We start from the raw sequence: 24,965 nt of genomic DNA, 5'->3' as shown, positions 1-24,965 counted from the left end.
TGAAGACAAAGATCGAAGAGAACGGGAGCAGCATCTCCAAGGTAGAGGCTCTTCCCGTTCCCTGGGTGCCCCCCCCGTGAGACACCCCCTCCTCTGGGGTCTGCACCACCATTGTGGTGCCCTTAGGTCTGGTTTAAGCCTGAGCTCGAGGTGGTATGGTGGGCTTCACTGTGGGAAAGGGATGGAGTTTTGGGAGAAAGAGCTGGGGCTGAAATGCTGCTCCAGTTGCTCTGGGTTCTCCCCAGTTGCCATCAGCAAGTCGTGGGTCCAGTACAGCACCCGGTGCCCTCGGCTCCAGCAGCCAGAGGCTCAGCACCTGTGGAGATCCAGCCCTACCACTCTCCATCCTCCCTTCCCCACTCCTGACCCACAGCCAGGTCTTGCTGAGAGTGTGAGGTTGTGGGCTCGGGGCGGGGGGAGCCCCCACACCCCAGGGGGTAACCACGGATGGTAGCTGCCCCCTGCTGACTGCAGGAAGGACGGTTTTGGGATGCTTCCCTCCCTCATGAGTGACACCCGGGACTGTCAGCCCCCTTCTGTGGCACTCTCTGATACCCCTTCCATCCATCCCTCTCTTCTCAGGACACGCTACTTAGATAATGAGCAGCTCTTCCTGGAGTCCCCTGAAGAAAAGCATCCTACAATGCTCCTTTTGTGCCAGGCTGAAGGGGTGGCGTCCCCAGGCCCTGCTCAAGGGATGGCCGAGCAATAAACCGATCTTCACACGATCACCAGAGTTACTGTACTTATTGAGCCTGGGTGCTCGGTGGACCTTTCCACAAATCAAGCACAGCAACAGCAGGTTTTTGTGCTGCTTTTATACACAAAAGTCAGAGGCTTTTCCAAATACGCCTATTGGATACGGATTGGTTAGTGATTAACATCCTGCATGCTTCTACTACTGCGTGTGCTCAGGGAAAGGGTCTCAACCCAGGCAGCGTCTTCTGAACCTCTGTGTGTGTGTGGTTTTTAGTATTATAACGAGGGTAGTTCACTCCAGGACACTCAAAAGTTAGTTTTATTGCCACGTTAATTAATTAATTAGTTAATTAAGCTGAGTGGGAGAAGACCAGCGGCCCTTTCCACAAGCAGCGTGTGGCGGAGCACTGCGGGATATTTCGTGACTTGTTCAAGGGGGCCACGTTCACCCCCTGGGTTCCCTTGAGGGTGGAGTACAGCCCAGAGGACGAGTACCTCATGCCGGTCTGCTATGGGAACGTGGTGACGCCGTCAGAGGTGTGTGAGGGGAGCTGGGAGCAGCCTCGAGCCCATGTGTGTTTCTGTCAGATGCTTCTAACAGGCCGTTGCTTGTTCTGGGGATTTCTTTTGCAAGGGTATTTCCCCTGTGATGAAGGAAATATGTTTCTTGGACACGACAAGGACAGAGCTTTGCGACAGGGTCGTTGTCTGTCAGCAGGCTGGTGTTTGTTAAAGCCCCCTGGGGCTCTCCGGGTGAGCTGGCTTACTGGGTGGTGGTGTGGCTGTGCCCGGTTTCCTGGCCATGCCGTGACAAGTGCACGTTCTTTGCCTTGGAAATTGTGATCTGGTCTGAATGGAAGCTGTTGTTTGAGCGATTTACATTCCCTTTCTGTTGCTCTGTTAGGCTTCCAGTCCCCCTGCAGTGTCATACGAGGCAGATAAAGGCTCCCTCTGGGCTTTGTTGCTGACAAATCCAGGTGAGTAGCGGGTTCTTTAAAAAAAAATCTTTGAGCTGGGTTGTTTCACCCTGCTTTTGGTCAGCTCCTGTTTCTTTTGGCTGCACAAGCTGACGTGAGGTGATATCTGGAAAGCAGGGACATTTTACGTATGCAGGAGAGACTGTAGCCTCCCCAAATTTCTGGCGGTTGAGAGATGGAACAGTGATGCAACGGGACCTGTGTCCGAGTGTAGAGGGAAGAATTCCCTGACTCCCATCTTTTGTTTACCCCCCAAAGCCCTCTCTCCCTTGGCAGTCTGCCTGGGGGGTAGGTTAGCTGACACTGTTTGCCCTGAGAAACCAAAGCACAGTGACGTGAAGCAGCTGAGCAAGAAGTCCTTTTAGTCTTGGAATTCCATGTGTAGAGTTCTTTGCTCCTCCTTTTAAGCTCAATCCTATAAGGTTGAGTTACTTTTCTGGTAGGAAAGGAGTGCTGGGAGGTCTCGAGCTGCCCCCTCCCTTCAGAGCGGATCCGGGCATGGGGTTGGTGCAAACATCAGGGTGTCCCTGAGTCACCTTTCCCTGTGGTGTGCGTTTGCAGATGGACGTTGAAGAGATGCGGACTCGGAGCACCTGCGCTGGCTGGCGTGAGTACGGCACCTCGCAGCCGCGCGCTGCTTGGCTCAGGGAAGTCCCAGGCGGAGCAGGCAGAAACTCCTCCAGCAGAGCTCGGGAAAAAGGATGCCTGTGAGAACAAACAGCCTGAGAGAGAGAAGGGATGGGGGGAGTGGAGGCCCTCCCAGCCGGGGAACGTCTCAAGCACTCGCGAGTAGCGGAACTGTGGTTGTGGGGTGCAGAGTGTGGAGCTGATGAGGCTGCCTGGGCAGCACAGGGTGGGCTGGAGGAGGGAGCCCTGTGGAGCCGGGACGGTTCTGCTGTGGGGCATCTTGTAAAGTTTCAAGGGCATCCGTCGGGTGAAGGACCTTTGCTTCATTATCCATGAAATGCAAATTAAAGTTGACACCCTGAGTATGCTAATGAAGATTAGCAAGATCGTGCTAATTGCATCCCATGAAGCACCTTACCCCTCCCCATACGTGGGATACGTAGGAACGTGGGTCGGCCTAGGGGAGGGACCCAAGGAAAGTGTGTATAAACTGAGGGGGTGTGACAGAATGGAGAAGTGAAGAAGACGGATGCCTCCCTGATGGGACGGGACCCACGCAGGAACCCAGGCACGTGCAGAGAGCAGGAGCTGTCGTTTAAAATGGAAAGGTGCAGGAGCGGGATGTGGCCCTGGCTGGCCGCTGGCATGTGTCACAGCCCTTGTCGCTGCAGAGGGAGGTGGCGTGTGGCTGCAGCAGCGGTGGGTGCCCCTCTCTGCTGGTTCCCAGGCTGGCAGCTGCCGGGAGCACTGTGCTGCGGTCTCTGTGCCCCGCTCTGCTCGAGGACCCAGCCCTGGCAGAGGGGAGGAGGCCAGGAAGTTCCCTCAAAGGGCGAGAAAGGAGCGAAATCAAATCCCCGATGGTGGGTGTCCCCCTGCAAACCCCTTCCCGGGCACAGACGTTGCTCTGAGCCCCGCCAGCCTCTCGCGTGTGTCTCCCTGCGGCGCCGCTGCAGCGTCTCCTGCCGCGCTCCTCGGCCCGCGGCTGGGGGGGGTCTGTCTCGTGAAGAGCCGCGCGGGCGGGCAGCGCGCGCCGCGCAGCGGGTGCGGAGAGGCGGCGGTTGGGCCGTTGGGCGCCCGGCGGCGGAGAGGTGGGGGCTCCCCGGGGCGGCGGCGGGCGGGACTCGCTCCCTGCGGGGCTCTTTTGCAGCGCCGGAGCCTTGTTCCGAGCGGCCGGGCGAGGCGGAGCAGCGCGGAGCAGCGCGGAGCAGCGCGGAGGCGGAGAGGGGCCCCGGCAGGAGCAGGAGATCGCGTGGGCCAGAGGTAACGGGGGGTGCCGCGGGCCGGGCCGGCCGCTGAGGAGACCCTTGTGTCCCTGCGGGGAGCGGCGGAGAGCGGGAGGAGCCGGGAAGGCGGCGGGAGAGCAGGGGAAGGCCGGGGCGGCGCGGTGGTGAGTGCGGGGGGTGCTGAGGCGGGCCCGGGCAATGCGGCTGTGCTGCTCCGGCCCCTCTGGGGGGGGCAGGAGGGACCCCGCGGGGGGCGGGAGGGGCTGTGCTCGCCGCTGCCGCTGCAGTTGGGAATGTCTCGGGGTTCCGGCGGTTCAGGGGCCGTTTCCCGAGCGGCGGGGCCGGGAGGGGGGCGGGGGGGCTTCGGTGTTGCTTGTGGGGTGCTCTGGAGAACCGTGCCCCTGGCTCCGGCGGGGTTGGAGCAGGACCCGGCCAGCCCCGCGCCCTTTTCTCATGAGGGAATTTGTGTCTCTCCGTAGGCTACAAAACCCCGGAGAAGTTTCGGCGGTACGTAGCCTGGGGCGCGTTCCCTTCGCTGTCCGTAGGCGCTTTGTTCTGCGGGAACGCGGGGCCGGAGGCGGGGGGCAGCGGGATCAGGTGGGGGTCCTGGCTGCGGCGGTGGTTCCTGGTCCTTGGCTGAGAGCTGCAGTTGGGTGCGTCGTCTCATCCCTGAAGCAGAGACGTTGACCTGCCTCTGCCATCCGAGGGGCTTTGCTTACCGGGGTGCTACAGCCCTTTCCTGCGGGCTTTCCCCAGTCCAGAGCAGAATAGATGTCGTTAGTTCAGTTCTCCGCCTCACCTGACGCCCAGGTGCCTGTTTGGGGGCCTCTTGCAGCCCCTGGTAATTGAAGCGGCGCTTTTGGGGTTGCCCAGGGCCTCTGAGCCACTGTGGGGCGAGAGCTCCCAGAGGAAGGGCTGCTTGTGGCCAGAGACTGAACAGGAAGCCGCTGGCTCCTCGGTAGAGAGATCTCCCTTGTGGCTAGGTGAAGCGCAATCTTTTCTCCGCCCAGTACTGGGTCAGGTCCTGGCAGTTCTCTCTAGGAAGGCCTTACGCTGGTGGTGCTTGAGCCCAAACCTGTATGCTTGGGGGCTTTCAGAAGAGCAAGGCATACTGAAACTGGGAGCTTTTCTGCACCTGCGTGGTGAGCTCCCCTGCCTCAACACCTTTAGTTTGTCTGGTTTCAGAGTCTGTCGATGATCTGCTTAGTGACCTCCTGGGATTCGAGGACGGTAAAAGGAACCTTTTCTGCAGCTGAAAGGGCAGCATCCTTGTGCTCTTAGTCCCCTGCTGGGAGCGGGAGGTGCTGGTGCAACAGCCAGTGATCTCTGAGGGGGAGGAAGCAGCAAGCAGGGTTTCCCAGAGTCAGAGGCCATTGAATAGGCTGGACGTCAGCTTGGGGAGGCCCAGTGAAGTTCGCCTCTGATTAAAAGCCTCTGTGTCCCTTGGGGAGACAGCAAATCCCCCTTTGGGGTGCCCAGGTCAGGAATATGCCCGTGTCCGTCATCCTCACGTCTCCCTGTCTTGTTTCCAGACGAAAGCCCCGTGAATTCTACAAGAACTTCCTGGCTGGCCAAGGGCCGCAGTGGGAGAGCCCGGGGCACCAGCTCGCCGGCCAGCCAGAAGTGAGTGCCTTTCAGACACAGCCTCTGTGCTCCCCAGGTCCTTGTGACCTGCCCCGGGTCCTCGGCTTCTCCCCCTCGCTCCCTGCCCCGACAGCGAGTGCCCGGGAAGGCGAGTTACTGGCGATGCCTTTGGGAACTGGGAGCCCAGAGCCTGCAGCTTTCCAGCGAGAGCTGGGTGCGCCCAGCCCGGTACATCTCCTGTACATCTGCCTTAGGAGAGTTGCTCGCTTAACTGCAGCAGTCCCAGCACTCCCATCTTTTATGCGGGTGCTATGTTCGCCTCCTTTTCTGTCGCACGACGTGGCTGCCGCCGTGTGCCCGTGTGGTCCCCTCCGCCGGCTGCCACCTGGCCTGGCTGTCCCCAACGCTCCCGGGTGCTGTTGCTGACCCCCGGGCTCGTGTCACAGGTCCCGTGTAGCGGAGGATTTCTTCAACAGATTCCCTGCAGAGGGCGTGGAAGCTGCAGAGGTGAGCCCGAATTTTGGGAGAGAGCCTGGGTATCCCGAGGGCTGGGACTGAGCTGGGCCAGGCTTGCCCCTGGTGTCACCCCAGGCAAGTCAGCAGTGGGATATCGGGGGGAACCGCGAGGTCTGGCTGAAGAGGTGACCCCTCTGTGGCGTGGCTGTGGGGGAGCTGGGCCGGGGGAGCGGGTGGCTGTTGGGAGAAGGGCTTGAGGGTGCCCTGGGTGGGCTGGAGCAAAGCCAGGGGGGCACGTCGTGCTGCAGCCCAGCCCTGCTGTGGGCGCTCTTGGGAGGAAGCGTCACAGGAAGGACCCTCACCCAAAGCACCAGCCTGGGTGTTGCTGACGCTTCTTCCTGAGGCAGTAGGATGTCAGCAAAGGAATCAAGGCACGGGGGGTTTCCAGTGAGGGGCACACCAGGAGGAGCTGGGCGTGTATTCTCCCAATCCAAACAATGAGGAAAAGCGGGGGCCGGAGCATGGAAGCGAGGGGTGAGGAGTTTCCAAAGTCTGCTTGTCTCTGATCTCCGCCCTCCTTGGCGTGCAGGGCTCCAGTGCCTCCGGCGGAGAGCCCCAAGGTCTGCTGCAGAGCCTGAAGGTCAGTGCAGAAATACCCTTGGTCTGAGCCCCGCGTGGGCTGCAGCCGTGGCCTCCAGCACCAACCTCCGAAGGGAGAAGCAGCGCTGAGGCAGGAGTAGCACTCGCCCTGCTCCCGTCGCCGTGCTGTTGCTTTCCAGGGTTTGGACGACCTGGAAGCGGATCTGCTGGGAGCGTCGAGACCCGGTTCTGGGCCAGGGAAGACAACTGTGAAAGGTGCTACAGGTTACAGAACTGACGTTTCCTTTCTGGGAATGGAGCCTCAGCTCTTCCCTTGGACCTCATCCAGCCTGTTCTGCACACGGCCAGACGAGAACCGGTGTTCTGGGTCAGGATTTGGGTGGCTGAGGGCGTCGCTGGTCCACCCCAAAGCACAGTTGCACCTCTGGGTGGGATCCAGCTGCACTGTGACCACGTTACAGGCACTCGTCTCTCTTGTTGCTGCAGCAGGGATGCCAATGGGTCTGGTAGTCCCCTCAAATCTCCTTTCACCCTGAAAAATCCCCTCTGGACACGAGTAGCAGCTGGTGGGTTGGGGCAAGGACTAAGGTGCGTTGGTGGAAGAGGGACTTTGGGCGAAGGTGGGGAGCAATTGTCTGAGTGGAAACTTGCAAAGCTGAAGAAGCTGCTCGTGTCCGCCAGAGCTGGAAACGCCAGTGTCAGTGACACCCAGCAATGTCCCAGCAGTGGCCACGGACCAGGCAGTAGCACGTTGCCACTTTGTCACTTGCTGTGAGATTTGGTCACTGAAAAGAGCTATTTAAAAGTGGCTCTGTAAACGGTCCTGAGAGATAAGAGCAGGCAGGGCTGCTCTGATCTCTTGTTGGGAGGAAGGAAAAGGGAAAAAAAAAAAAAAAAAAAGAGACAAGCCCCAAGCCCAGCTCAAACCTCGTACCATGTGTGATCCCACCCACAGAGCTGCTCCAGCAGGAGCTCTCAGAAACCCTGGGCTCGGATCTGAGAAATGAATTTTAAGCACTGTCTTGTCTCAGGTTGGGGTAATAACGTGGGGCTGTGTCCCAGTGATCCAGCGCGCAGTCCCCTCCCACCTCTGGGCTCTCCTGCCGGTTGTAGCCAAGAGGGCACACAGTGCCGTGGGTCCCGCGGAGCTGTCCTGGATCAGCACACCCCCACGAGCTCCTCCCTGTGCTCCTGGTTGCTGCCTTCATTCCCCTTCCTTCCTCCTAGTTGAGGCAAAGCACCTCCTCCAGCTGAGTCGACACGGAGCCAGGTCCAGACTTGTGCCACTGAAGGGGACTCTGAAGCGAATTGCAGACAGAGAGCCCTGTGGCGTGGGCAGGGCTGTGTTGGCTGGGGCTGGTGCTGCCCGGGGGAAGGGGGTGGATGCAGCAAGGAGAAACAGCCGTGAGGGAGGTTTTGAGGTGTCTTTGCTCCCCCTGCAGCCCAAAGGCTGAATCCTGCCACAGCTGAGTGGGACAGAGGCTTTCCCCTGCCAGGCAGGAACTGGTGTTGGGGGAAAGGATCTTGTCTTTCCTCGCCTCCTTGGCTCTCCCACATCGGATGCTTTTTGGTTGCAGCCCGCCAGCAGCCTCCCCAGGAGCACAGCCACAGGCAGCCGCTGTGCCGGACAAGGCAGCAAGCACACACAGCTCCAGGTAAGGCCGCCTTCGCGTTTCAGGCGTGCTCCACGGGAGGGGCGTCACAGTGGGACGGCCAAGCTTTAAACTCCCCGAAATGCCGAGCAGGAGAATGTCTGCGCGCTTCTCCCTGAGCTGCGGCGCTGCTGTGCATCACTCGTGTCTCTGTGCCCACGCAGGCCACCGCTCCCCTGGCTCAGCACCACGGAACAAGCCTCATGTCGTGGTGTGGTGGGGACACGGTGCTGGGGCGCACTGAGCTCCGCAGCGCTGCCTGTGGGGTTTGAGAGGGCTGCCGGGGACTTGCTCTCTCTGAGCAATGGGTGGGCCTAAGTTCGTGCTGCCCCAACACTCGTGCCACTAGCGCTGTGTGCAGGCAGACCCCCTCCTGCCCTCGGCTGAGGCTGAGCATCGCTTCAGAGGCCACTGCAAGTGGCTGAGGGGACCCAGCCTCCTCCCTAGTTGAGGGAGAGGGAGGAGGAGCCGTGCTTTGCCCCCAGACTTACTCTGCAGAGCAGAGTCCCTGCCACTGTGCGTGGGGTGGGGTAGGGGTGCGGGTCTGGACAAGCCTGTCTGAGCCTCCGTCCCCATCCCCAGCTGCCAGAGCGGGGCAGGACCCTTCTCGCTCTGCCGAGGAGACCCAGGCCCTCATCCCTCTGGGAGGGAATGGTTCCCCTTGGCCTGTCTGAATCACAGACTTGTTGACTTTCAGTCCCCGCAGCCTTGTTCCCAGGAGAGCATTCCCAGGAGAGCAGGAGACGCAGCGCCCTGCCCCACTGGCTCAGGTAGGTCTGCTGGGCCTGTGCCCCGAAGAGGTGCAGGATCAGGGTGGTGATCGTGAGCCCTCCCCTGCCAACTCATCGTCACCCAGCTCTGCCCGTGCTCCCTGGGCAGGAGGATGGCTGTGCCCCGCTTTGCAGCCCTGGGAGCCTGTGTTCATGGAGGCAAAGGCTTTGGAGAGCCCTGAGATGCCACCAGTTGTATTTGTCAGGCCAAAGCGTGTGTGCTGTGGCTGCTTTGTAAATCGTGTGCATTGACAAGCCTGCGTTGCCTGAGCAGTGTTGACAGAGTTCCCCAGGCATCTCTGTCTCCTATTAATGAGACATCAGAGGCTGCAGCTGACGAAGGGCTTTCTCTTCAGCTGGTTTTCCCCAGTCCGGTGGTGAAGATGCTCTGAGCTTGTTTCTAGACAAGTGAAGGGGAATCGTAGCCTGTGACAGGGAGGGCAGCTCTTGCTTGGACTTCGAAGCCTCCATTTCTGATGGAGCTGGACCTCCCGGCCCGGCCCTGGTGGCAGGACACACGCTGTCTCCCAGAGGCCTCGCAAGGTCTTCTCCTCGAGTCTGTCCCCAGAGAAGGAAGAGCCCAGCGTGCTTGTGTCTGGGGTAGGGGCTGCCGAGTGTCACCTGGGCAGCAGTGGGGTTGGGCTGGAGATGTGTAGAGGAGGGACTGCAGGAGGCTGGGGCTGGATGGCTGTTCCCGGGCTGGGAGGAGGTGCTCTCCTCAGGGCTTTACCTCCCCGAGAGCGTCCCTGTGTGTGCGCAGGTTAGCACAGCCGGGGCACAGCTGCGGGCGAGGCACGTGCCTGCCTTTGGGGGCTGAGGGTCCCACCGGAAAGCCCCCGATGCTGAAGGGCCTGGGTCTTTTCTCTCTGTCCCTGTGGGCTGAGTCCCCAGACTGGGGACTGGGTGTCACCCGGCGTGAAGGGTGCCAGGAGGGAAGAGCAGGAAGGGTGTCCCAAGGCTGAAGAGGTAACTGCATGCACCAACCAAGGTGACGCTAAGACATTTTTTAACTAAACAGCTGTAAAGAAAGAAACATGGGTGCTAAGAAGGAGAGGAGATAAAGATCTACCCGTGCAACACAGCCACAACCCTGCCTGGCATCCCTCTGTCCTGTGCCCAAGTTAATTTTCGGATGCTCCTTTTCAATCCTGCTCCTGTGTCTGGGCTGCCATCCCTCTCCTTGTCCCGCTCCGGGGGAATCTCCAGGACGCTGCCGGCCAGCTGCCGGCCCTCCGTGACCAGACAGCGTTGGACAGTGACATGGTACGGCCGCGCGCACGCCCGGATCCTGCTCCGGGACGGAGGCGGCTGCGTGCCCGGGGCACCGGTGCACCCAGTCCCTCGGTGTCAGGGCACGGTCCCAGCAGGGCTGGGCAGCGATGCTGGAGGGGGTCAGTGCTCCTGTGGGTGCCATCTCACCCGGCTACGTGGCCGGGGTTGACCCCCTAATCCCTTTTTTCCCCAGAAAAAGCTGAAGGAAAGGCTGAGCCTCTACCCAGCCCCGGAGGAGGTGAGCAACATGGTGCGCTGGGAGGTGCTGGAGGATTGCCTGGTGGGCAGTCTCTGCCTTTGGGGTACTTGAGTTTGGCTCCGTGAGCTGGGGGGTTTGAGGACAGGGCGGGTGGCCCTTGCTGCTGCACTTCCGCCCATAAACCTGCTCCCCTTTGCCTCCTCTTCGCAGGATGGCAGTGAGGGCCAGGCTGCCCCCGCCGAGCCCCCCACTGCAGACATGGACGCCCCGCATGGGGCAAGCTCAGCGCTGGGACTGAAGGGACCAGGGACGCAGCCTGCACCCAGGACCAGCAAAGGGACCAGCAAGGGGACTCCACAGACACAGCCTGGCTCCCCGGGGAGGCAGAGAGCACCAGTGGCCCCTGAGAAGGGGGCAGGTGCTTCGTCAGATAAGACAAAGACGTCTGATGCCCGTGCCACCACCCTGGGGACACAGCCAGGATCCCCTGGCATCAAAACCATTATGCTGGGGAAAGAGTCAGGGGCCCCTGACACCCAGTCCTCCACCCCAGGGGCACAGCCAGGGTACTCTGACACCCAGAGCATTACCCCAGGGGTGCAGCCAAGTACCTCCAGCACCCAGACCACCACCCCAGGGGTGCAGCCAACACCTCCAGGGACCCAAGGAGGAGGAGCAGGGGTTCAGCCAAGCCCCTCCCGCATGGACTCCAGCCTTTCTGGCACTGAGAAAGTCCCAAGGAGGGAGGCAAGGCTTTACCCAGCACACAGCTTGCCTGGGCAGGCCAGCCGGCAGTGAGGACCCTCTCGCTGACAGCCCAGGGGTTAGAGATCCGCCTTGACACTGATCCCAGGGCCACATCCCCTTTGCAAGAGCCGCCCGTGCCCTGGGAATCCTCAGGCTCCAGCAGCGTCTCCGACCGCTGCGCAGAGACGGTGGAGGCTCTCCGCCAGATCGGGCAGCTCAGCCACCTCTGGCCAGCCTGAAGGAGCAGGTGGCCCAGCTGGAAGCCACCAAGTCAGAGCACGCCGAGCTTGAGAAGCCGCGCCTGCTCTTCTCGGAGGGAGGTAGGAGCCCCTGGGGGGGCTGGCAGGGGGGTGTTTGGCATGGGGACACCCTGGGCTGGGGGCTCATTGTGCTCAGAGCCTGGCCTCAAAGGCGAGACCCCCTCACTGACAGCATGTCCCCTCGGACCACATCTAGACAAGGAGAGCATCGCCAGCGTCCTGGCCGACCTCCAGGGCCGGGTGTCCTCGCTGCAGGGCCTGACCAGTGACCTGCAGGGCGAGAATGGGAAGGTGAGCTGGCAGCAGTCCCTGGGGGGGCTGTGGGGATTGCAGGGGGGAGTTGGGCAGGGAGGAGGCAGCTGAAGGGCCCCTGGGCTGGGACAACAGAGGGGGCTGTGCCCTGACTCATCCACCACTGCCTTTCCCAGATCAGGCAGCTGGAAGATGCCCTCAGAAAGCTGGAGGTAGCTGGAGCCAGCTGGAAAGGGGATGTCAGCGAGCAGATCACCCTGCAACTGGCGTAAAAGGACGGGACAGGGTTTCCTACCCTGCAGGAGGAGCCCGGGGGGACAAGGGACACCCCCTGAGCGGCCCTGTGGAGGCTAAGCCTGCCTGTGCCCCTGTCTCACTGAGCAGGTCCACGCTGCAGGAGATGAGGGGTAAGCTGAAGGAGCTGGAAGAGCAGCAGGAGATGACCAAGGCCACGCTGGAGCGGTTGGTGGCCAAGACGGCTGACGAGCTGCAGGAGCAGGTGAGGTCCAGGGGCAGCGCTCCCACCGCCACAGCTCGGTGGGGTGGTCCTGGAGGGGTTTCCAGCCACATCCCCTGGCTGGCTGGGGCCATCGAGCCTCCACAGCACCCGGATTTGTTGACTGCATCCACCTCATCTCAGAGCCGACTCCTTCTCCCCTTCCTGCAGCTGGGCGAGCCGAGGGCGATGGTGGCGAGCAGGAGCAGGCAGAGGTGCAGGCAGCGTGCCCCGTCTGCAGCGGGGACATCAGCAAGCAGGTGGGGCAGCTCCTGCAGCGCTACGAGAAGCTCCAGGAGCTGGTGGACGATTTCATGTCGCGGCAGGCAGTGGGCAAGGTGGTGAGGCAGCTGCCAGGGAGGAGCCACGTAGGGAGATGCCGGCATGGGGGACTTGGGAGGGGGTTGCCAGCACCCCCCAGCTGCTTGTGCTTCCCTGTAATGTGGGGGAGCCCCTCACTGCCTCCCAGATTGGTTCGTACAAGTGAGCAGCATGGAAGGAAATTAAAGCCTGGATGCAAATGTCCTGTTGGCACTGAGAGCCCATGGCCACTGGGCAAGTAACCCGGGCAGCCAGCCCCCCCTTGCACGGCACCACCTTGTCATCTTCCTCCCTGAAGCAGGACGAGGAGCTGCTGAAGCGCATCCAGGCCACCGTCACGCAGGTGCAAGGGGACTACTGGAAGCTCAACTCTGTCACCGGGAACCTCCTGAATGACCGTCACCAGAAGGAGAAAGATATGGAGGTAGGTGGCTGAAACCCCCTTGGGGTCAGAGCATCCTCCAGGCAGACCCCAGGCTGGGGACCACAAGGGATTTGTCTGCACCCCCCCAAACCTTGCAGCCCTGTGGAGGTTCAGTGTACCTTTCCTGGAGGTTTGGGTGAGGTGGGGGGAGCAGGGTTGCTCAGCTGGCCAGGAGGCAGCTCCAACCCTGCCGTGGTGTCATGGGATGCTTTTCTGTGTTGGAAGGCTCTGTTCCGGTCCCTGGAGAGGCTGGAGAAGGAGAAGGCGAACAAGGAAGACCTGGTGCTGGGAGTTGATGTCGTGTGGCCTTGGGGGGTCCTGGCACCACCCAAGGGGGTGCTGGGCAGGGTGACAAACACCCCTTGTGCCTTGGGGGCTCAGTGTCAGAACTGGCCTGGGGGAGGGAGGATTTCCAGACTGGCTGTGGCTCCTTCCCCAGGTGCCTCTGTCTTCCCCTGGGTCCCTTCAGCTGGTGTGACCAGCCCCACGGGGGTGATGGGGCGAGTGGGGCCACGTAGCCACTTCTCCCTGTCCTCCTGCCACGAGCTGGCCCTGCCCATCATCCCTCCATCCTTTCCTCACTGCTCTCCTGCCTTTCCCCGCTGCTAGAAAGCAGACAAAACCGCCCTGTTTTGCATGTGTTTGGCATGGGGACACCCTGGGCTGGGGGCTCATTGTGCTCAGCCAGGGCACAGCTGCGGGCGAGGCATGTGCCTGCCTTTGGGGGCTGAGGGTCCCAACAGCCTGCTGCAGGCCATGCTGAGGCACCTGGGCCTGCAGGACCTGCCTGCCCTGGGGCGAGGGCACAGCCCGACCCCCCTCCTGGGGCGGGACCAGCCTCCCGAGGCACCCCCGAGAGAGGAAGGGGGACAGGGCGGAGGCCCAGCCACAGGGTCGCTCACCCCCGCGAAGGACCCGCTGCAGGGGACGGTGAGCACTCCCCAGGACGCCTCCGTGGCTGCCGACAGGGGGCAAGATGAAGACAAAGATCGAAGAGAACGGGAGCAGCATCTCCAAGGTAGAGGCTCTTCCCCGTTCCCTGGGTGCCCCCCCCGTGAGACACCCCCTCCTCTGGGGTCTGCACCACCATTGTGGTGCCCTTAGGTCTGGTTTAAGCCTGAGCTCGAGGTGGTATGTGGGGCTTCACTGTGGGAAAGGGATGGAGTTTTGGGGAGAAAGAGCTGGGGCTGAAATGCTGCTCCAGTTGCTCTGGGTTCTCCCCCAGTTGCCATCAGCAAGTCGTGGGTCCAGTACAGCACCCGGTGCCCTCGGCTCCAGCAGCCAGAGGCTCAGCACCTGTGGAGATCCAGCCCTACCACTCTCCATCCCTCCCTTCCCCACTCCTGACCCACAGCCAGGTCTTGCTGAGAGTGTGAGGTTGTGGGCTCGGGGCGGGGGGAGCCCCCACACCCCAGGGGGTACCACGGATGGTAGCTGCCCCCTGCTGACTGCAGGAAGGACGGTTTGGGATGCTTCCCTCCCTCATGAGTGACACCCGGGACTGTCAGCCCCCTTCTGTGGCACTCTCTGATACCCCTTCCATCCATCCCTCTCTTCTCAGGACCACGCTTACTTAGATAATGAGCAGCTCTTCCTGGAGTCCCTGAAGAAAAGCATCCTACAATGCTCCTTTTGTGCCAGGCTGAAGGGGTGGCGTCCCCAGGCCCTGCTCAAGGGATGGCCGAGCAATAAACCGATCTTCACACGATCACCAGAGTTACTGTACTTATTGAGGCCTGGGTGCTCGGTGGACCTTTCCACAAATCAAGCACAGCAACAGCAGGTTTTTGTGCTGCTTTTATACACAAAAGTCAGAGGCTTTTCCAAATACGCCTATTGGATACGGATTGGTTAGTGATTAACATCCTGCATGCTTCTACTACTGCGTGTGCTCAGGGAAAGGGTCTCAACCCAGGCAGCGTCTTCTGAACCTCTGTGTGTGTGTGGTTTTTAGTATTATAACGAGGGTAGTTCACTTCCAGGACACTCAAAAGTTAGTTTTATTGCCACGTTAATTAATTAATTAGTTAATTAAGCTGAGTGGGAGAAGACCAGCGGCCCTTTCCACAAGCAGCGTGTGGCGGAGCACTGCGGGATATTTCGTGACTTGTTCAAGGGGGCCACGTTCACCCCCTGGGTTCCCTTGAGGGTGGAGTACAGCCCAGAGGACGAGTACCTCATGCCGGTCTGCTATGGGAACGTGGTGACGCCGTCAGAGGTGTGTGAGGGGAGCTGGGAGCAGCCTCGAGCCCATGTGTGTTTCTGTCAGATGCTTCTAACAGGCGTTGCTTGTTCTGGGGATTTCTTTTGCAAGGGTATTTCCCCTGTGATGAAGGAAATATGTTTCTTGGACACGACAAGGACAGAGCTTTGCGACAGGGTCGTTGTCTGTCAGCAGGCTGGTGTTTGTTAAAGCCCCCTGGGGGCTCTCCGGGTGGAGCTGGCTTACTGGGTGGTGGTGTGGCTGTGCCCGGTTTCCTGGCCATGCCCGTGACAAGTGCACGTTCTTTGCCTTGGAAATTGTGATCTGGTCTGAATGGAAGCTGTTGTTTGAGCGATTTACATTCCCTTTCTGTTGCTCTGTTAGGCTTCCAGTCCCCCTGCAGTGTCATACGAGGCAGATAAAGGCTCCCTCTGGGCTTTGTTGCTGACAAATCCAGGTGAGTAGCGGGTTCTTTAAAAAAAAAATCTTTGAGCTGGGTTGTTTCACCCTGCTTTTGGTCAGCTCCTGTTTCTTTTGGCTGCACAAGCTGACGTGAGGTGATATCTGGAAAGCAGGGACATTTTACGTATGCAGGAGAGACTGTAGCCTCCCCAAATTTCTGGCGGTTGAGAGATGGAACAGTGATGCAACGGGACCTGTGTCCGAGTGTAGAGGGAAGAATTCCCTGACTCCCATCTTTTGTTTACCCCCCAAAGCCCTCTCTCCCTTGGCAGTCTGCCTGGGGGGTAGGTTAGCTGACACTGTTTGCCCTGAGAAACCAAAGCACAGTGACGTGAAGCAGCTGAGCAAGAAGTCCTTTTAGTCTTGGAATTCCATGTGTAGAGTTCTTTGCTCCTCCTTTTAAGCTCAATCCTATAAGGTTGAGTTACTTTTCTGGTAGGAAAGGAGTGCTGGGAGGTCTCGAGCTGCCCCCTCCCTTCAGAGCGGATCCGGGCATGGGGTTGGTGCAAACATCAGGGTGTCCCTGAGTCACCTTTCCCTGTGGTGTGCGTTTGCAGATGGACGTTGAAGAGATGCGGACTCGGAGCACCTGCGCTGGCTGGCGTGAGTACGGCACCTCGCAGCCGCGCGCTGCTTGGCTCAGGGAAGTCCCAGGCGGAGCAGGCAGAAACTCCTCCAGCAGAGCTCGGGAAAAAGGATGCCTGTGAGAACAAACAGCCTGAGAGAGAGAAGGGATGGGGGGAGTGGAGGCCCTCCCAGCCGGGGAACGTCTCAAGCACTCGCGAGTAGCGGAACTGTGGTTGTGGGGTGCAGAGTGTGGAGCTGATGAGGCTGCCTGGGCAGCACAGGGTGGGCTGGAGGAGGGAGCCCTGTGGAGCCGGGACGGTTCTGCTGTGGGGCATCTTGTAAAGTTTCAAGGGCATCCGTCGGGTGAAGGACCTTTGCTTCATTATCCATGAAATGCAAATTAAAGTTGACACCCTGAGTATGCTAATGAAGATTAGCAAGATCGTGCTAATTGCATCCCATGAAGCACCTTACCCCTCCCCATACGTGGGATACGTAGGAACGTGGGTCGGCCTAGGGGAGGGACCCAAGGAAAGTGTGTATAAACTGAGGGGGTGTGACAGAATGGAGAAGTGAAGAAGACGGATGCCTCCCTGATGGGACGGGACCCACGCAGGAACCCAGGCACGTGCAGAGAGCAGGAGCTGTCGTTTAAAATGGAAAGGTGCAGGAGCGGGATGTGGCCCTGGCTGGCCGCTGGCATGTGTCACAGCCCTTGTCGCTGCAGAGGGAGGTGGCGTGTGGCTGCAGCAGCGGTGGGTGCCCCTCTCTGCTGGTTCCCAGGCTGGCAGCTGCCGGGAGCACTGTGCTGCGGTCTCTGTGCCCCGCTCTGCTCGAGGACCCAGCCCTGGCAGAGGGGAGGAGGCCAGGAAGTTCCCTCAAAGGGCGAGAAAGGAGCGAAATCAAATCCCCGATGGTGGGTGTCCCCCTGCAAACCCCTTCCCGGGCACAGACGTTGCTCTGAGCCCCGCCAGCCTCTCGCGTGTGTCTCCCTGCGGCGCCGCTGCAGCGTCTCCTGCCGCGCTCCTCGGCCCGCGGCTGGGGGGGGTCTGTCTCGTGAAGAGCCGCGCGGGCGGGCAGCGCGCGCCGCGCAGCGGGTGCGGAGAGGCGGCGGTTGGGCCGTTGGGCGCCCGGCGGCGGAGAGGTGGGGGCTCCCCGGGGCGGCGGCGGGCGGGACTCGCTCCCTGCGGGGCTCTTTTGCAGCGCCGGAGCCTTGTTCCGAGCGGCCGGGCGAGGCGGAGCAGCGCGGAGCAGCGCGGAGCAGCGCGGAGGCGGAGAGGGGCCCCGGCAGGAGCAGGAGATCGCGTGGGCCAGAGGTAACGGGGGGTGCCGCGGGCCGGGCCGGCCGCTGAGGAGACCCTTGTGTCCCTGCGGGGAGCGGCGGAGAGCGGGAGGAGCCGGGAAGGCGGCGGGAGAGCAGGGGAAGGCCGGGGCGGCGCGGTGGTGAGTGCGGGGGGTGCTGAGGCGGGCCCGGGCAATGCGGCTGTGCTGCTCCGGCCCCTCTGGGGGGGGCAGGAGGGACCCCGCGGGGGGCGGGAGGGGCTGTGCTCGCCGCTGCCGCTGCAGTTGGGAATGTCTCGGGGTTCCGGCGGTTCAGGGGCCGTTTCCCGAGCGGCGGGGCCGGGAGGGGGGCGGGGGGGCTTCGGTGTTGCTTGTGGGGTGCTCTGGAGAACCGTGCCCCTGGCTCCGGCGGGGTTGGAGCAGGACCCGGCCAGCCCCGCGCCCTTTTCTCATGAGGGAATTTGTGTCTCTCCGTAGGCTACAAAACCCCGGAGAAGTTTCGGCGGTACGTAGCCTGGGGCGCGTTCCCTTCGCTGTCCGTAGGCGCTTTGTTCTGCGGGAACGCGGGGCCGGAGGCGGGGGGCAGCGGGATCAGGTGGGGGTCCTGGCTGCGGCGGTGGTTCCTGGTCCTTGGCTGAGAGCTGCAGTTGGGTGCGTCGTCTCATCCCTGAAGCAGAGACGTTGACCTGCCTCTGCCATCCGAGGGGCTTTGCTTACCGGGGTGCTACAGCCCTTTCCTGCGGGCTTTCCCCAGTCCAGAGCAGAATAGATGTCGTTAGTTCAGTTCTCCGCCTCACCTGACGCCCAGGTGCCTGTTTGGGGGCCTCTTGCAGCCCCTGGTAATTGAAGCGGCGCTTTTGGGGTTGCCCAGGGCCTCTGAGCCACTGTGGGGCGAGAGCTCCCAGAGGAAGGGCTGCTTGTGGCCAGAGACTGAACAGGAAGCCGCTGGCTCCTCGGTAGAGAGATCTCCCTTGTGGCTAGGTGAAGCGCAATCTTTTCTCCGCCCAGTACTGGGTCAGGTCCTGGCAGTTCTCTCTAGGAAGGCCTTACGCTGGTGGTGCTTGAGCCCAAACCTGTATGCTTGGGGGCTTTCAGAAGAGCAAGGCATACTGAAACTGGGAGCTTTTCTGCACCTGCGTGGTGAGCTCCCCTGCCTCAACACCTTTAGTTTGTCTGGTTTCAGAGTCTGTCGATGATCTGCTTAGTGACCTCCTGGGATTCGAGGACGGTAAAAGGAACCTTTTCTGCAGCTGAAAGGGCAGCATCCTTGTGCTCTTAGTCCCCTGCTGGGAGCGGGAGGTGCTGGTGCAACAGCCAGTGATCTCTGAGGGGGAGGAAGCAGCAAGCAGGGTTTCCCAGAGTCAGAGGCCATTGAATAGGCTGGACGTCAGCTTGGGGAGGCCCAGTGAAGTTCGCCTCTGATTAAAAGCCTCTGTGTCCCTTGGGGAGACAGCAAATCCCCCTTTGGGGTGCCCAGGTCAGGAATATGCCCGTGTCCGTCATCCTCACGTCTCCCTGTCTTGTTTCCAGACGAAAGCCCCGTGAATTCTACAAGAACTTCCTGGCTGGCCAAGGGCCGCAGTGGGAGAGCCCGGGGCACCAGCTCGCCGGCCAGCCAGAAGTGAGTGCCTTTCAGACACAGCCTCTGTGCTCCCCAGGTCCTTGTGACCTGCCCCGGGTCCTCGGCTTCTCCCCCTCGCTCCCTGCCCCGACAGCGAGTGCCCGGGAAGGCGAGTTACTGGCGATGCCTTTGGGAACTGGGAGCCCAGAGCCTGCAGCTTTCCAGCGAGAGCTGGGTGCGCCCAGCCCGGTACATCTCCTGTACATCTGCCTTAGGAGAGTTGCTCGCTTAACTGCAGCAGTCCCAGCACTCCCATCTTTTATGCGGGTGCTATGTTCGCCTCCTTTTCTGTCGCACGACGTGGCTGCCGCGGTGTGCCCGTGTGGTCCCCTCCGCCGGCTGCCACCTGGCCTGGCTGTCCCCAACGCTCCCGGGTGCTGTTGCTGACCCCCGGGCTCATGTCACAGGTCCCGTGTAGCGGAGGATTTCTTCAACAGATTCCCTGCAGAGGGCGTGGAAGCTGCAGAGGTGAGCCCGAATTTTGGGAGAGAGCCTGGGTATCCCGAGGGCTGGGACTGAGCTGGGCCAGGCTTGCCCCTGGTGTCACCCCAGGCAAGTCAGCAGTGGGATATCGGGGGGAACCGCGAGGTCTGGCTGAAGAGGTGACCCCTCTGTGGCGTGGCTGTGGGGGAGCTGGGCCGGGGGAGCGGGTGGCTGTTGGGAGAAGGGCTTGAGGGTGCCCTGGGTGGGCTGGAGCAAAGCCAGGGGGGCACGTCGTGCTGCAGCCCAGCCCTGCTGTGGGCGCTCTTGGGAGGAAGCGTCACAGGAAGGACCCTCACCCAAAGCACCAGCCTGGGTGTTGCTGACGCTTCTTCCTGAGGCAGTAGGATGTCAGCAAAGGAATCAAGGCACGGGGGGTTTCCAGTGAGGGGCACACCAGGAGGAGCTGGGCGTGTATTCTCCCAATCCAAACAATGAGGAAAAGCGGGGGCCGGAGCATGGAAGCGAGGGGTGAGGAGTTTCCAAAGTCTGCTTGTCTCTGATCTCCGCCCTCCTTGGCGTGCAGGGCTCCAGTGCCTCCGGCGGAGAGCCCCAAGGTCTGCTGCAGAGCCTGAAGGTCAGTGCAGAAATACCCTTGGTCTGAGCCCCGCGTGGGCTGCAGCCGTGGCCTCCAGCACCAACCTCCGAAGGGAGAAGCAGCGCTGAGGCAGGAGTAGCACTCGCCCTGCTCCCGTCGCCGTGCTGTTGCTTTCCAGGGTTTGGACGACCTGGAAGCGGATCTGCTGGGAGCGTCGAGACCCGGTTCTGGGCCAGGGAAGACAACTGTGAAAGGTGCTACAGGTTACAGAACTGACGTTTCCTTTCTGGGAATGGAGCCTCAGCTCTTCCCTTGGACCTCATCCAGCCTGTTCTGCACACGGCCAGACGAGAACCGGTGTTCTGGGTCAGGATTTGGGTGGCTGAGGGCGTCGCTGGTCCACCCCAAAGCACAGTTGCACCTCTGGGTGGGATCCAGCTGCACTGTGACCACGTTACAGGCACTCGTCTCTCTTGTTGCTGCAGCAGGGATGCCAATGGGTCTGGTAGTCCCCTCAAATCTCCTTTCACCCTGAAAAATCCCCTCTGGACACGAGTAGCAGCTGGTGGGTTGGGGCAAGGACTAAGGTGCGTTGGTGGAAGAGGGACTTTGGGCGAAGGTGGGGAGCAATTGTCTGAGTGGAAACTTGCAAAGCTGAAGAAGCTGCTCGTGTCCGCCAGAGCTGGAAACGCCAGTGTCAGTGACACCCAGCAATGTCCCAGCAGTGGCCACGGACCAGGCAGTAGCACGTTGCCACTTTGTCACTTGCTGTGAGATTTGGTCACTGAAAAGAGCTATTTAAAAGTGGCTCTGTAAACGGTCCTGAGAGATAAGAGCAGGCAGGGCTGCTCTGATCTCTTGTTGGGAGGAAGGAAAAGGGAAAAAAAAAAAAAAAAAAAGAGACAAGCCCCAAGCCCAGCTCAAACCTCGTACCATGTGTGATCCCACCCACAGAGCTGCTCCAGCAGGAGCTCTCAGAAACCCTGGGCTCGGATCTGAGAAATGAATTTTAAGCACTGTCTTGTCTCAGGTTGGGGTAATAACGTGGGGCTGTGTCCCAGTGATCCAGCGCGCAGTCCCCTCCCACCTCTGGGCTCTCCTGCCGGTTGTAGCCAAGAGGGCACACAGTGCCGTGGGTCCCGCGGAGCTGTCCTGGATCAGCACACCCCCACGAGCTCCTCCCTGTGCTCCTGGTTGCTGCCTTCATTCCCCTTCCTTCCTCCTAGTTGAGGCAAAGCACCTCCTCCAGCTGAGTCGACACGGAGCCAGGTCCAGACTTGTGCCACTGAAGGGGACTCTGAAGCGAATTGCAGACAGAGAGCCCTGTGGCGTGGGCAGGGCTGTGTTGGCTGGGGCTGGTGCTGCCCGGGGGAAGGGGGTGGATGCAGCAAGGAGAAACAGCCGTGAGGGAGGTTTTGAGGTGTCTTTGCTCCCCCTGCAGCCCAAAGGCTGAATCCTGCCACAGCTGAGTGGGACAGAGGCTTTCCCCTGCCAGGCAGGAACTGGTGTTGGGGGAAAGGATCTTGTCTTTCCTCGCCTCCTTGGCTCTCCCACATCGGATGCTTTTTGGTTGCAGCCCGCCAGCAGCCTCCCCAGGAGCACAGCCACAGGCAGCCGCTGTGCCGGACAAGGCAGCAAGCACACACAGCTCCAGGTAAGGCCGCCTTCGCGTTTCAGGCGTGCTCCACGGGAGGGGCATCACAGTGGGACGGCCAAGCTTTAAACTCCCCGAAATGCCGAGCAGGAGAATGTCTGCGCGCTTCTCCCTGAGCTGCGGCGCTGCTGTGCATCACTCGTGTCTCTGTGCCCACGCAGGCCACCGCTCCCCTGGCTCAGCACCACGGAACAAGCCTCATGTCGTGGTGTGGTGGGGACACGGTGCTGGGGCGCACTGAGCTCCGCAGCGCTGCCTGTGGGGTTTGAGAGGGCTGCCGGGGACTTGCTCTCTCTGAGCAATGGGTGGGCCTAAGTTCGTGCTGCCCCAACACTCGTGCCACTAGCGCTGTGTGCAGGCAGACCCCCTCCTGCCCTCGGCTGAGGCTGAGCATCGCTTCAGAGGCCACTGCAAGTGGCTGAGGGGACCCAGCCTCCTCCCTAGTTGAGGGAGAGGGAGGAGGAGCCGTGCTTTGCCCCCAGACTTACTCTGCAGAGCAGAGTCCCTGCCACTGTGCGTGGGGTGGGGTAGGGGTGCGGGTCTGGACAAGCCTGTCTGAGCCTCCGTCCCCATCCCCAGCTGCCAGAGCGGGGCAGGACCCTTCTCGCTCTGCCGAGGAGACCCAGGCCCTCATCCCTCTGGGAGGGAATGGTTCCCCTTGGCCTGTCTGAATCACAGACTTGTTGACTTTCAGTCCCCGCAGCCTTGTTCCCAGGAGAGCATTCCCAGGAGAGCAGGAGACGCAGCGCCCTGCCCCACTGGCTCAGGTAGGTCTGCTGGGCCTGTGCCCCGAAGAGGTGCAGGATCAGGGTGGTGATCGTGAGCCCTCCCCTGCCAACTCATCGTCACCCAGCTCTGCCCGTGCTCCCTGGGCAGGAGGATGGCTGTGCCCCGCTTTGCAGCCCTGGGAGCCTGTGTTCATGGAGGCAAAGGCTTTGGAGAGCCCTGAGATGCCACCAGTTGTATTTGTCAGGCCAAAGCGTGTGTGCTGTGGCTGCTTTGTAAATCGTGTGCATTGACAAGCCTGCGTTGCCTGAGCAGTGTTGACAGAGTTCCCCAGGCATCTCTGTCTCCTATTAATGAGACATCAGAGGCTGCAGCTGACGAAGGGCTTTCTCTTCAGCTGGTTTTCCCCAGTCCGGTGGTGAAGATGCTCTGAGCTTGTTTCTAGACAAGTGAAGGGGAATCGTAGCCTGTGACAGGGAGGGCAGCTCTTGCTTGGACTTCGAAGCCTCCATTTCTGATGGAGCTGGACCTCCCGGCCCGGCCCTGGTGGCAGGACACACGCTGTCTCCCAGAGGCCTCGCAAGGTCTTCTCCTCGAGTCTGTCCCCAGAGAAGGAAGAGCCCAGCGTGCTTGTGTCTGGGGTAGGGGCTGCCGAGTGTCACCTGGGCAGCAGTGGGGTTGGGCTGGAGATGTGTAGAGGAGGGACTGCAGGAGGCTGGGGCTGGATGGCTGTTCCCGGGCTGGGAGGAGGTGCTCTCCTCAGGGCTTTACCTCCCCGAGAGCGTCCCTGTGTGTGCGCAGGTTAGCACAGCCGGGGCACAGCTGCGGGCGAGGCACGTGCCTGCCTTTGGGGGCTGAGGGTCCCACCGGAAAGCCCCCGATGCTGAAGGGCCTGGGTCTTTTCTCTCTGTCCCTGTGGGCTGAGTCCCCAGACTGGGGACTGGGTGTCACCCGGCGTGAAGGGTGCCAGGAGGGAAGAGCAGGAAGGGTGTCCCAAGGCTGAAGAGGTAACTGCATGCACCAACCAAGGTGACGCTAAGACATTTTTTAACTAAACAGCTGTAAAGAAAGAAACATGGGTGCTAAGAAGGAGAGGAGATAAAGATCTACCCGTGCAACACAGCCACAACCCTGCCTGGCATCCCTCTGTCCTGTGCCCAAGTTAATTTTCGGATGCTCCTTTTCAATCCTGCTCCTGTGTCTGGGCTGCCATCCCTCTCCTTGTCCCGCTCCGGGGGAATCTCCAGGACGCTGCCGGCCAGCTGCCGGCCCTCCGTGACCAGACAGCGTTGGACAGTGACATGGTACGGCCGCGCGCACGCCCGGATCCTGCTCCGGGACGGAGGCGGCTGCGTGCCCGGGGCACCGGTGCACCCAGTCCCTCGGTGTCAGGGCACGGTCCCAGCAGGGCTGGGCAGCGATGCTGGAGGGGGTCAGTGCTCCTGTGGGTGCCATCTCACCCGGCTACGTGGCCGGGGTTGACCCCCTAATCCCTTTTTTCCCCAGAAAAAGCTGAAGGAAAGGCTGAGCCTCTACCCAGCCCCGGAGGAGGTGAGCAACATGGTGCGCTGGGAGGTGCTGGAGGATTGCCTGGTGGGCAGTCTCTGCCTTTGGGGTACTTGAGTTTGGCTCCGTGAGCTGGGGGGTTTGAGGACAGGGCGGGTGGCCCTTGCTGCTGCACTTCCGCCCATAAACCTGCTCCCCTTTGCCTCCTCTTCGCAGGATGGCAGTGAGGGCCAGGCTGCCCCCGCCGAGCCCCCCACTGCAGACATGGACGCCCCGCATGGGGCAAGCTCAGCGCTGGGACTGAAGGGACCAGGGACGCAGCCTGCACCCAGGACCAGCAAAGGGACCAGCAAGGGGACTCCACAGACACAGCCTGGCTCCCCGGGGAGGCAGAGAGCACCAGTGGCCCCTGAGAAGGGGGCAGGTGCTTCGTCAGATAAGACAAAGACGTCTGATGCCCGTGCCACCACCCTGGGGACACAGCCAGGATCCCCTGGCATCAAAACCATTATGCTGGGGAAAGAGTCAGGGGCCCCTGACACCCAGTCCTCCACCCCAGGGGCACAGCCAGGGTACTCTGACACCCAGAGCATTACCCCAGGGGTGCAGCCAAGTACCTCCAGCACCCAGACCACCACCCCAGGGGTGCAGCCAACACCTCCAGGGACCCAAGGAGGAGGAGCAGGGGTTCAGCCAAGCCCCTCCCGCATGGACTCCAGCCTTTCTGGCACTGAGAAAGTCCCAAGGAGGGAGGCAAGGCTTTACCCAGCACACAGCTTGCCTGGGCAGGACAGCCGGCAGTGAGGACCCTCTCGCTGACAGCCCAGGGGTTAGAGATCCGCCTTGACACTGATCCCAGGGCCACATCCCCTTTGCAAGAGCCGCCCGTGCCCTGGGAATCCTCAGGCTCCAGCAGCGTCTCCGACCGCTGCGCAGAGACGGTGGAGGCTCTCCGCCAGATCGGGCAGCTCAGCCACCTCTGGCCAGCCTGAAGGAGCAGGTGGCCCAGCTGGAAGCCACCAAGTCAGAGCACGCCGAGCTTGAGAAGCCGCGCCTGCTCTTCTCGGAGGGAGGTAGGAGCCCCTGGGGGGGCTGGCAGGGGGGTGTTTGGCATGGGGACACCCTGGGCTGGGGGCTCATTGTGCTCAGAGCCTGGCCTCAAAGGCGAGACCCCCTCACTGACAGCATGTCCCCTCGGACCACATCTAGACAAGGAGAGCATCGCCAGCGTCCTGGCCGACCTCCAGGGCCGGGTGTCCTCGCTGCAGGGCCTGACCAGTGACCTGCAGGGCGAGAATGGGAAGGTGAGCTGGCAGCAGTCCCTGGGGGGGCTGTGGGGATTGCAGGGGGGAGTTGGGCAGGGAGGAG

At 61.4% G+C, this 24,965-nt stretch overlaps 2 protein-coding genes and 2 long non-coding RNA genes across 4 annotated transcripts; all 4 read left to right on the top strand.

Annotated features, from left to right (window-relative positions):
- Positions 1 to 1,105: 1,105 nt before the first annotated feature.
- Positions 1,106 to 2,678, top strand: LOC141933213 (uncharacterized). Its single transcript, XR_012626031.1, has 3 exons — positions 1,106 to 1,236; positions 1,604 to 1,676; positions 2,238 to 2,678. It is a non-coding gene; the product is annotated as an uncharacterized LOC141933213 (long non-coding RNA).
- A 246-nt stretch (positions 2,679 to 2,924) lies between these two features.
- Positions 2,925 to 7,738, top strand: LOC141932957 (uncharacterized). Its single transcript, XM_074847211.1, has 6 exons — positions 2,925 to 3,563; positions 4,006 to 4,033; positions 5,059 to 5,149; positions 5,557 to 5,617; positions 6,156 to 6,206; positions 6,346 to 7,738. The coding sequence occupies exons 1-6, from the start codon at positions 2,925 to 2,927 to the stop codon at positions 6,700 to 6,702; spliced, it is 1,227 nt and encodes a 408-aa protein (XP_074703312.1). The 3' UTR covers positions 6,703 to 7,738.
- Positions 7,739 to 14,646: 6,908 nt separating this feature from the next.
- On the top strand, positions 14,647 to 16,222 carry LOC141933212 (uncharacterized). Its single transcript, XR_012626030.1, has 3 exons — positions 14,647 to 14,777; positions 15,147 to 15,219; positions 15,782 to 16,222. It is a non-coding gene; the product is annotated as an uncharacterized LOC141933212 (long non-coding RNA).
- A 246-nt stretch (positions 16,223 to 16,468) lies between these two features.
- Positions 16,469 to 21,282, top strand: LOC141932956 (uncharacterized). Its single transcript, XM_074847210.1, has 6 exons — positions 16,469 to 17,107; positions 17,550 to 17,577; positions 18,603 to 18,693; positions 19,101 to 19,161; positions 19,700 to 19,750; positions 19,890 to 21,282. The coding sequence occupies exons 1-6, from the start codon at positions 16,469 to 16,471 to the stop codon at positions 20,244 to 20,246; spliced, it is 1,227 nt and encodes a 408-aa protein (XP_074703311.1). The 3' UTR covers positions 20,247 to 21,282.
- The last annotated feature ends 3,683 nt before the right edge of the window (positions 21,283 to 24,965 follow it).

This window comes from Strix aluco, chromosome 21, assembly GCF_031877795.1.
Source record: "Strix aluco isolate bStrAlu1 chromosome 21, bStrAlu1.hap1, whole genome shotgun sequence".
Lineage (NCBI taxonomy): Eukaryota > Metazoa > Chordata > Aves > Strigiformes > Strigidae > Strix > Strix aluco.
This window is presented reverse-complemented; position numbering and strand designations above follow the sequence as displayed.

Coding starts and splice junctions, on each gene's coding strand:
- LOC141932956 (XM_074847210.1), top strand. CDS start 16,469: ATGTGGCCCTGGCTGGCCGCTGGCATGTGTCACAGCCCTTGTCGCTGC. Junction 18,694..19,100: donor AGCTCGCCGGCCAGCCAGAA/GTGAGTGCCTTT, acceptor CTCATGTCACAG/GTCCCGTGTAGCGGAGGATT. Junction 19,751..19,889: donor GTCTGCTGCAGAGCCTGAAG/GTCAGTGCAGAA, acceptor GTTGCTTTCCAG/GGTTTGGACGACCTGGAAGC.
- LOC141932957 (XM_074847211.1), top strand. CDS start 2,925: ATGTGGCCCTGGCTGGCCGCTGGCATGTGTCACAGCCCTTGTCGCTGC. Junction 5,150..5,556: donor AGCTCGCCGGCCAGCCAGAA/GTGAGTGCCTTT, acceptor CTCGTGTCACAG/GTCCCGTGTAGCGGAGGATT. Junction 6,207..6,345: donor GTCTGCTGCAGAGCCTGAAG/GTCAGTGCAGAA, acceptor GTTGCTTTCCAG/GGTTTGGACGACCTGGAAGC.